This window comes from Puntigrus tetrazona, chromosome 1 (assembly GCF_018831695.1).
Source record: "Puntigrus tetrazona isolate hp1 chromosome 1, ASM1883169v1, whole genome shotgun sequence".
Lineage (NCBI taxonomy): Eukaryota > Metazoa > Chordata > Actinopteri > Cypriniformes > Cyprinidae > Puntigrus > Puntigrus tetrazona.
Genome location: NC_056699.1, coordinates 2334331 through 2346239, shown reverse-complemented (window position 1 = coordinate 2346239; position 11909 = coordinate 2334331). Strand labels below are relative to the sequence as shown.

Sequence of the window (11909 nt, the reverse complement as noted above, 5' to 3'; positions counted from 1 at the left end):
GTGTGTGAGTGTGTGTGTGTCTGTGTGTGTGTGTGTGTGTGTGTGTGTGTGTGTGTGTGTGTGTGTGTGTGTGTGTGTGTGTGTGTGTGTGTGTGTGTGTCCTCACCATAAAGACTTCTCTATAGTTTTGGTTCTGAACACTTCCTCCTGGTCCAGGTTGACTGTACAGTAACAATCCCGCATCTTATTCGGACCCGGATAGGGAGGGATGTTCTTCGCTTCCCCTGCAGAGACACACAGAGATGCTTCAGTCATTTATGAATCGAATCCGTAACGAGATACGAGCGGTCGTCACATCCCCGAGACACACGTTTATTTTGACGGAAAACAAACAACTGGAAATGGTGTCGCTTTAAGATCTCATCGAATTTGCATTCTTCCCGTGACGCATGAAATATGACCTGGAGATCAGGCTTTTATGAGCATGAAATTATGACGGCGTCGGTTTTATCAGAACGGAAACCTGTTTGATATAAATGTGAGCACACCAGAAAGAGAGATTATGTTATATATTGTCTCCTCGTGCTACAAACAAAATGAACGCTGAACATTAAAACCCAAATCAAATGCAATAAAATATAGCCTACAAAACAACAGCTGTGAAATAATATTTCTAATAAATGAGCAACAACAAAAAAACAAGCTCCTTACTGGCAATAAAAAGGCAAGTAAAACTATTTGAGATATTATGTCTTGTTTTGCTTAAAAAAATATCTCTAGATGGGGTAAGAAAACCTATCTCGTTTAGCCTTTAAATTATATTTTATATCATTTATTTTTGCTCTTTTGAAGAAAACAAAATTTGGATAATATTCTGAAAACAAGACAACAAATCTCAAGTTGTTTTACTTGTCAATCAAATGCATCGTGATTTCTTTAGATATTTATATTAGAAAACAAAGCATAAATACTATTTCTGCTTCACAATTTATCAGATTTAGTTGAGTGCAAAAGCGTGCATTTTCATGACTTCCGCACATCTTGGTGTTTCCATCCACCCGTTTTTTCTTTTTCTTGTGATATCCCAAAAAGCACATTAATAGTAGGTGGATGGAAACACAGCTGATGCACACAAACAAGCAGATCAGATGCAGAACAATAGAGCGCAATATTCAGCGCAAAAATCTGCGTGGGATCTGAAACCCAGGACACACATCAGACACGTGAGCGGAGGAATGCTGTGAGCCCGCACAGCACACACACACACACACACACACACACACAGCCCTGCAGCAGGAAGAATGCAACACTTAGGGAGGAAGTTGGGTGTGTTGTGGCAGAATGAAGCAGTGTCCTGTCACACCCTCATCACCCCACTGAAGGTGGCAGTCAATCTCAGCGCGCTCTCGCCTGTTGCATGCAATGAGCTAGCGTTTCCCCCGCATGCAGGGTCACTCTGAGCGCATGTGGAGTAGCTCTGGCCAGCGACGAGTCTCTAAGCAGATCTGACGCTGACGTGGTAAACCCATCCATGCGTGTCATTCTGGATCTAGAAGCATCTCTGTTTCCTGTCCACTCAATCCCAGCTCACGTAATCGCTCAGATCCTGATTGGATTACAGCTCGCAGGTCACTCTGGAGACCGCGGCATTGTGGGATTATTGGAGCTGTGCATGTGTGTGTGTGTGTGTGTGTGTGTGTGTGTGTGCTCGACCCAGTGCCCACTTATGATCTATGGCCTTCAAAACACAGTTTACAGGATGTCAAAAAATAGGAAAAAAAATTAAAAGGGATTAATACAATTGAATTTAAGGCAAATAAAGTGATGAAGAAGACACCATAACCATAATTTAGCAGCACCCTAGCAACCAGACAGAAGAACCGTGAACCTAGACACATCATAAACATCACAAACAGAGCACAGGAACACAGCTAACAGGAAGTGATCCTGGCATCTGCTTCCTCTCGACATAAAGAGAAAGAGGGAGACAGACAGCATCTCGTGTGCAGATATCACTGATGTTTCTGTGTGTGTGTGTGTGTGTGTGTGTGTGTGTGTGTGTGTGTGTGAGTGTATCGCTAACATAAACACACCAAATACACAAAATAATGTCCTTTTGAGAAACATCATATGACCCCTTTAAAAGTTGAATACGTTTCTGGCCATATGATTCATTCCACGTGATTTTCTCCCCAGACCCCTCTGACACCGCGGCGGGGTGAACACGACCGCTCTGACACGCGTGTGGGAACGCACGCCAGTTGCCATGGCGACAGACTCGCTGCAGGAACGGCTTCCTGTTTTGGGGCTTGGCAGACAATGAGCGTAAATGAGTGTGAGATCGAATGCGTTTCAGAGAGAGCAAAATATCTGTAGTGTGTGCTCACACGGGCGACCGACCGACGTAAACACGTTTCAAACAGATAAACGCAGGTCTACTCTCAATCATGGGCTTATCTGAACGCGTGAATCTCTCCTCACAGACACGCAAGCAAACGCATGCAAATTTTGCAGTTTGTTTGAAAAATATGAATATTAAAGCACAAAAACACTGCACGACATACACATGCAGTTGTGCATGTTTTAAAAAAAGTCGTAGAATTTTCATTTGGTTGCATTTTGAAATAATAAATAGTTGCATTAAATTAGGAATCCAGAATTTCCATAATTGTTGCTAAATTTCTGTTTTATTTAATCAGACATGTGCTTGCGCTCCATTTCAAACCAGTTACACATACTTTTTGTTTACTCGAATGAATTTTAGCAGTCCCGAAAAATGAAAACAGGGGAGACGTAAAAACATAAAACACAAGAAGAAGCATGACGTTTCCTTTCCTTCTTACAAGCGCGCGGGTTTCAGACCCAACCAAGTAGGTGGTGAAAAATAAATCACAAGCACAAGAAATGAGGTCAAGACACCCGAGAGATGAAAGAATAAACAGAAGAGAGAGATGATACTGACAGAGAGAGAGAGGATCCTGTGGAGAGGATGTGCAGTTACACACAATACAAACAAGTGGGACCGTCACACTGTGTTTTATTTTGTTTTATTTTGTTACATCCGGTCATAAATAACATGTATTTTTATCATCTGTCATCCCTGATATGCAATGCAGCACAAAAGGGGCTATCATTACTTTTCATTCAGCCTATCAGTCAAGTTTGTAGCTGAGATAAGACGCTTTAAAAAGGCAGGATTACCTTAATGTTTTTACTAGCCCCGTCATGCATCTAACCATTAAGAGCACATTCAAGAGCTGTTTAGATTAAAACCGGCTCTGAGTCATGGACGTACGGACACAGCAAGATTACATATCTTTTCTAGTCTATATTTCCGTCTTGTACTGCTGTTGTTTTAGAGTTTTTTTGGAATTATTACAATTATCTGTAACAGAGCGGACACTTTTCTACACCGGACACGACAGTTAAAGCAACAGTCGCAAATCATTCGAACGTAGTGTTCGTCAAAAACAAAACGAGGCATCGGTTTACTTCTGGCCCGTTCACACAGGACGCTGTGAACTCCATTCATTTCTACGCATGGACGCTTTGGTTTGTTGCTCAGTTGAGCGAATCACACGCTAAGAGACATGCGTGAACACATTATAGCCCTGCTTGTTTTTAAAGCTTTTCTGAAATATCTGTATCGACCGCATTATTATATAACAATAACATAATTTAGAAATAAAAACATCAAAACATTTAATAAACTCTGTGTGGTACTGTGTAAATTAACCGACATCAGAGAGTCATCAACCAGGGTTTTAAAGAAATAAATAAATACATAAAGTTGCTTTTATTTTAAAAACTTAAAATTATATATAATTAATTGTTGTCAAGGCAAAAAAATCTTCTCATTTATTTTAACTTGATATACTAAAAAAATAATACACAGCTTTTTAAAAAAAAAAAAAAAAAAACTTAAAATCAAGGGTAATAACTATAAATATATATATATATATATATATATATATATTTTTTTTTTTTTTTTTCTTCAGCTGGTTGTCAAGGCAAAAATTCTTCTAATTTATTTTCACTTGATATACTTGATTATAAAAGTACAAATAAAAATAAACTAATATTCTAATTCTAAAAAGACATAAAGACAAAATTCTAAATTACCTACCAAGAAAATATAAAAATTAAATCTATTTCAAAAGTACATCAATGATACTAAAACCTGGCGTGAACGTGTGCTGATAGAGTATTAAAATATTAACCTGAATTTGTGACTTGAACTGAATCCATGAAGTGTTATTTAATAGTACAGTATCTAAGGCTGCTGTGACACACACACACACACACACACACACACACACACACACACACACACTTTCACCGTTTACAGTTACTGGACAAACGGCTTCAATAACAGACACAAACACTGAAACACAGACACACAGATAAAGACCAACTGAGATAAAGACACGACAGAGCTGCTGTGAGAAAACGACATAAACAGAGAGAGAGAGAGAGAGAGAGAGCTACGACAGGAAATGAGATCGCAGGAAAGGAATTCCGACTGCATCCAAGATGTAGTTTAACGTCTCTAAACACGAGGGCCTGAAACACAACGGCCACATGCTCCACAGACGCAACCAGCTCACAGAAACAGACCAAAAATAAACGCAAGAGGAGTTCGTTTCTTAGTCAGATCTGGAGAAGTGCGTCTCTGCCTCAGCAATGGAAGCCAATGGGTGCCGTCGCAACGAGAGTCTGATAGAAACGTCACGATAATCCGCGGCACTCCGGTCCGTCAGTGAACACCTGGAGAAGATCTGAGGCACATTTCTCCCGGTCTGAAGGAGAAACAAACTCATCGTAGTCTCGGATGAGCCCAGGGTGAGCACATTTTAATATTTGGCTGAAAACGTTTCTTCGACGACATCCCAGCGTGAAACAGGTCAAGACGTTCTTTCTTCTCTCCATCACACAGTGACCGGGCGCCGATGCTGTCGAGCTGCACAAAGCATCGCATAAGAATAAAAACCATTCCTCTTCACTATATTTCAACTCATGCTCAGTTACACGTGAGAACCAATGCTGTGTGAGTTTGAGGAAACAGTGAGAGAATTAGAATAACTCCTTTCATGTCCAACGGATCGATACACAGATCATTCTCTTTTTATCTGGACGTTTAACCCCTTAACTCAACACAGACACCACTGTGATATTATTTTGATGATTTCAAATAATGCATTTTGAGACGTTTTTATCAGATATATGATTTATAAAGCGTGAAGACTTTCTGATGCAGAATTTTGTTGTAGGTGCACTAGTCCTAAATGACTTTTCCTGCATTATTTTTCCACAAAAAAGTCTATTTAGAGTCACTGAGCTCACCGATATAAAGTCTGCTATGGTTTGGTGATTATATATCTGACAGGGCGCCGGTTAAGGGCTTCATCTGCTTCACGAGCATCATCACTGTGCTCGAACAGGTTTCACAAACGCTGTGAACGCCTGAGAGAGATCGCATGCTTCACCCGATTAGTCAACAAGCCGCGCATCAAAACAGGAAATGGGTGTAGAGTTCAAATGGCATTTCCTTCGCGAGCTTGAGAGCGAAAGCAAACCACCCCGATGATGCTGGCCACCCTCTCTGGACCCGGTCGCCCTTCATGCTCACGCTCACGTGATCTGAGGATCAAACCGTCAGAATGAAAAACACACAAGAGACTATCCTGAGCTGTCACTAACTAGCAGGGGTTAACTGGTTAGCTGTGAACAGTGGGTGTAAACGGGGCCTTCCCGTCTTTACTAAAATGACTCAGGAGAGAGAAAGACACTCATTACACACATTTACACTCATCCTGCAACCAACTGAATGAGACCGGAGTGAATTACACAGATTTAACCCTCAGCTTCCCAGACAGAAACCAGACGAAACCGGACAAATATTCACACGCTTCTCCGATATCGTAGAGAATAAACGGCGGAAACAATCGAAGAGCTGAGAATAAAATAAACAGGCCTACAAAAACATATTCAGGATTAAACGTGATATTTTGCAGTTATAGTAAAAATGGTATTTTAAATGTGATCGCATTTAAAGATATTTGATATTTGCGTATTTTGTACGATAATGTACTCCGACATTTGATTTATTTCGTAGAGCGGCAGACATAAAAAACAGCTGAAATGTGAAACGTTTCCTAAAAACAGCTACACGTTTGATCAATGCGTAAATATGAATTAGATATAATATATTATACAAAATTCGAACTATTGCATTTTTTCTTGACACTATTTTTTAGCAATACAAAGAAACACATTGGATTACATGTGAAATTTGGTAAAACATCGTCCAGAAAACTTTTATTTAACGTGGAAAACTATGTTTAAATATCAGAATTATAATTATTAAAGTATAATGTTAATATAATACACGTACGCTACGCAACGACAGAAATCTCTTGTACATGGTATTACTGGCAAAACCGGTAAAATTATATTAATAATATATGGCACTAAAAATAAAGAACACCGTAATCGAGTTTTAAAAAGGTGTTGTTATTAAACTAAATGTTCAGACAACTTGTTTTGCACATGCTAGAAGCATAGTTTTGCCGTTATAGCTTTACTGGTCCATAAAGCCTGCAGTAACAGAGTTATACTGGACGTGCTCTATTAATCTCTGAAGGACGTTTGTCTGTTTGACCTCATCTACACCACTCCAGAGAGAGAGACACCTTCAACACACACACACACACACACACACACACACACTCACACTCACACACTCACACACAGACACACACACACACAGACACACACACACTCACACACACACGCTCACACTCACACGCTCACACACACACACACAGACAGACACACACACAGACACACACACACACAGACACACACACACACACACACACACACACACACACACACACACACACACACACACACACACACACACACACACACACACACTCACACTCACACACACACACAGACACACACACAGACACACACACACACAGACACACACACACACACACACACACACACACACACACACACACACACACACACACACACACACACACACACACACACACACACACACACACACACACACACACACACACACACACACACACACACACACACACACACACACACACACACACACTCACTCACACACACACACACACACACACACACACACACACACACACACACACACACACACACTCACACACTCACACACACACACACTCACATACACACACACACACACACGTGTCAAAACGTAATTTCTGATTAGTAACAAACATTCATTGGGACAACTTTAAAGGCGATTTTCTTAATATTTAGACATTTTTGCTCCCTTAGAGTCCCTTAGATTTTCAAATAGTTGTATCTCGGCCAAATATCGTCCTGTCCTAACAAACCATACATCAGAGGAAAGATTATTTATGCAGATGATATATACAATATATATATCTCGTTTTGAAAACATATTCCAAGGAGACTGGAGAACACCTGATCATGTCGACAGGAAGGTTTTCATCAAAACACTGAATTCGAGCACAAAGACGTTTATTACACTCACTACTCTTTGATGGTTTTCCCAAATACTCCCAGACCACTACATTTCTCAGCAGTGTTCCCGGAAAGCGAGCGAGATCTGTGCGTCTGAGTCCCCGGCGGTCCTCCAGAGGATAAACAGCGTGTGTGACGTCCGCTGGGAGCGAGTTCAACACGACCGTAGAGGCTCATGATCCACATAAACACAGTTTCTTTATTTGAAATCGATGCTGGACAAACCTAAGCCTGGACATCCTCCTCAACAGACCAAACCACACGCTCTGAAAGCTCTTTAATACATTATTAAACGACTATTGGCAAGAGTTTGGAAAGTCCCATCTACAACAACATCATAAAACAACAGACTCAAGACGACAGCAGCTTTCTGCAAGTTATTGCATTCTGATGAGGATCATTATTTCTCTACAATAGTTATTGCTTCATGATATGTGAAAAAAGTCTTTCTCCACATTTTTATTTTTTCTGATAAAAATTGCAAATCAATACTGGTTCGCTGGACTTATCTGTAGGATTGCACAATCTATATATATATATATATATATATATATATATATATATATATATATATATATATATATATATATACATACATATATAAACAGTATATATATTTATATATATATATATATAGACAGTATAAATTTATTTATATATATATATAAATAAGAATAATATATATTATTATATATATTATTAACAGTTGTAATATTTAATATGTCAATTAATTTTTATTTGTTATTATTATTACAATAAAAATAACAAATAATAATAACAAATAGAAATAAAAATAAATATTCCAAATAATTGTTAAATAAAAGCAACAATTTAAGAAAATATTCCAAAATGGTTGTTTTAGTTTTTAATTATAATAATAGTTTGGGAAGATTGTTCAAGCATGACGCATTTCGATCAAGTAGCTCAAACATGAAGATCATGACCAGGAATTAAGAGCATGAACACAGTCACAGATGATTTGAAATGTGAGTGAAAGAAGGAAACAGATTGAGGATTCTTCACGCGACCACCAAAGACATGAACGTCCATCTGGTTTGCATCACCCCACAGCTTCCCAGGAATATGCGGCTCATGCGGCCGAATCAGGAAGTGATCAGTTTCCCGTTTCCTCGTCGCTCCCTCTCCCAGAAGCTGCTGACCCCTGAAAGCCCGACAGCACTTCCTTCAGACACGAGCTCCGTCAGGAAACTCCATATAAGCAGCAGAGCCTCGGCTTCCTTCCGGCGACACTCGGGCCTGACCTGAGCCTGCTGACCGTGACTCTAGAGCTCACAGAAGAGCTCCGCAAACACCCATAAAGCACCGCTCACGAGACGCCACTTCAGCAAAGAGCTTTTGATAAAACGATAAACGTGTCTCCGGAGCGCAGAAGAAGTCCTCAGCAGCACAGATTTATTTGTAGCCGAAGCCGACGATACACCCTATGACTCGAAATGATCCAGTTTTCTTTTTTATGCCAAAAATCAATAGGGTATTAAGTAAAGATGACATCTAGTGAATTTCCTGCCGTAAATATATCAAGACTTGCGCTGCTAAGAACGTAAAAAGGTGATTTTCTCGATATTTACTTTTTGTTTTGCTCCCTCAGGTTCCAGATTTTAAAACGGTCCGATCATAACAAAGCAGACATCAATGGAGAGATGATGTATTCAGGTTTCTATGATCTAAATATTAAAACATTATGACTGGTTTTGTGTTTCAGGGTAACTTATGACTTGCTGAAAGCAGACAAAAACTGAGCGACAGCCGTTCGGAGACGATGGAGTCAGGTTTGCCTATTTTAGTATGTTTCTTAATAATAATTACTATATTATTACCATCATAATATAGTAATAATCACTGTTAGTTTTTATAAACAAGGCCTCCTTCCCTCTCAAACCTTTTTTTTTAGCATTTATTTAACAGTTTTATCTGTTTACAAGCAGCTGAACTACAGGAGAAAAGCATAAACACTGCGTGAGACTGAGACTGAGAGAGAAATGTAAAATATATTGTCCATATCCACAACTATAAATGAATAGTTTCTCCATCAAATTTTACGAAATCGTCGTTTGCAGTCTTTCATGGGGTTTTATTTCTTGCCCTCGTTAAAGCAGTTCAATTCTTTTATTGGTGAACTGAATTTTATCCCGATTAGCAACACTGATAGATATCATTTTCAACCACCAATTTATTTAACACACTAAAACGAAACATCAGACGGCCTCCCAGAACCGATGCGATTCTCCATGCAACACAACTACAACCGAGCTGAAGGAAATCTCAGCATTCATCAGACGAGGACAACTTGATCACGAGAGAGACGTCTCCTAATCCCGGGATTCCTCTGCAAGCGAGGCAGGACTAGAGCTGCTTCTCCAAAACAGGCCCAATTCTGTCAAACGCCGGTGAAGCAATGGGGTTAAAAATCCCTAACCGCCGCACGGTGGACGAGAACAACACTCTCCATCACAGATCAAACACTGATGATTAGTTCCCATGCATCCATCGATCTAGTGTTGATGAATGTCTAACAACAGAAGCCTGGAAGAAGAGACTATCCTGCTAAAACAAGGGACAGCTGAAAACACCGTTTATTCACAGAAAGTGGAGAATTATTTTAATTGCACATTGGTTACTGACTTAAAATCATAAATGCGTCACGGTATCCTGATTTCCTTCCAAAACACCACTGGGTTCACGTTTATTAAAGTATTAGATCTTCTTCATGCCATTCCTTGATGATATTACCAGTTTGTCTGTTCATAATCATAGCAGCATGCTTAAGCGTTTATAATAATAACAAACTACAGTATTAACACAGTATTAATTAGTTGCTTTGTTTGGCCTTAACTACTATGTACTTACATAAAAACAATAAGTGCAGTGTGGTTATTGTGTCCATACTGTACTTTTATACCAACACTTTTTCTGTTATTGAGGAGGTTAGGGCCAACGGTGTAATTACAAATTAATTACCTGATGTAATTACAATTTTAAAAAATACGTACAATGTAATCATGCATGTATGCAATAAATAATTCAATAAATAAATAGTATTTGTTTTTTTTTATTAATCAATAACTTTCCTAAATGTGTTGATCAGTTGCAGTTTTAGTTCACAAATCTAAATGAAAGGTTGAATTTTAAAGGAAAAAGGTTTTTTAAATGATTTATTACATTCCTGATAGGAGTTATTGTTGCCTTGCGATACTCTAAAAGAACATATTTCAGTTTTCTGCTTCATTATTTCACATTAAGTTCAGTGTGTTACTAAGACATACAATATCTTAATCAAAACTTGGTACCGTGTTATTCGCAATTTCATGATGCATAATAAAGTTATAATCCTTTTATAAACAATTTTTGCACGTTCCTGTCACGTCTGGAGTTGGCTGTATTTCCTGTCGATGCAATACATTTCTAAAGGTGCGTTCGATGCTTATCTACTGATATCTGTGTTTTATGACCGCGGTTGCATAATGAGGCGCATCGCTAATGAAGATTACTGATTACTGATGCAGATGTGTGACTGGAAATTGTTCCCACACCATTTCAAACCAAACTGAGTGACATTTAAACGCAAAGCAGTCATAAGACGTGTTCAGCTGCACTGTGGTTCATAGGGAAACATGGAAGGGACTGACGCTCAGAGCCAAACATGTTGTAGGGAGCGTTTACTGTGCTGTGCAGAGATTAGATTAGACATGCAGGACTGTGTGTGTGTGTGTGTGTGTGTGTGTGCTCTGCTTTAATCTGAGTCAAATAACAGCAGCAAACACACACTGGCCTCATGCATGAGAGCTGTGTGCACCTGAGGAACAGAAGAACATCACACACACACACACACACACACACACAATTTCAAATGTCACCCTCAAACAGAAATTGAAGCACTGAGCATCTCCCCGGTGTTTATCACGTCCACACCCGCCTGTCAGTCCGTCCGGGGAGACGATCACACGCGTTTCGGCTCGAGACGGAAAGAATGATTTCATCGGCGCGCCGTACTTGTTGCGATTCCCGTCTAAACGCTTTCAGACGCGGAACACCGCCAGCGTCGTTTACGAGTCCGGGACCCGACGCCCTGCGGCTTCTAAACATCCACAGCTGGAGAGAAACACTGATCCGTGTCCGCGCGACGAAAAAACCCTTCGGACGGGGATATAACGATCTGAAGACGCGGCGTTTATTTCATCGCGCATCTGGATGTGAAGCTATTTGAGGCTCGCTGTTCATTCAGACACAGAATAGGAGGTCATTTACCATCTAATCGCCTCATATATGTCCGAGTTAACGGCTAAGCGAGAAGAATAGGTATTTGTTTGTATACATTTGCTCGAATATCTACAAAATATCACAATAGACCGCGCGATTTCAGTCAGAATGTGGAAGGCGCGATAACGCGCTTCAGA

At 39.7% G+C, this 11909-nt stretch overlaps 1 protein-coding gene and 1 long non-coding RNA gene across 3 annotated transcripts in view; one reads left to right on the top strand and one right to left on the bottom strand.

Moving 5' to 3' along the window:
• Positions 1-11909, bottom strand: part of rasa3 (RAS p21 protein activator 3) — a 36975-nt gene that overhangs the window by 24896 nt on the left and 170 nt on the right. For both annotated transcript variants that reach the window (XM_043246064.1, XM_043246072.1), the window contains exon 2: positions 107-224. In XM_043246064.1, the coding sequence (XP_043101999.1) occupies positions 107-224 (118 nt within the window). The remainder of the gene's footprint in view (positions 1-106; positions 225-11909) is intronic.
• On the top strand, positions 3951-11898 carry LOC122349938. The gene is made up of 3 exons (XR_006251541.1): positions 3951-4782; positions 9218-9284; positions 9715-11898. It is a non-coding gene; the product is annotated as an uncharacterized LOC122349938 (long non-coding RNA).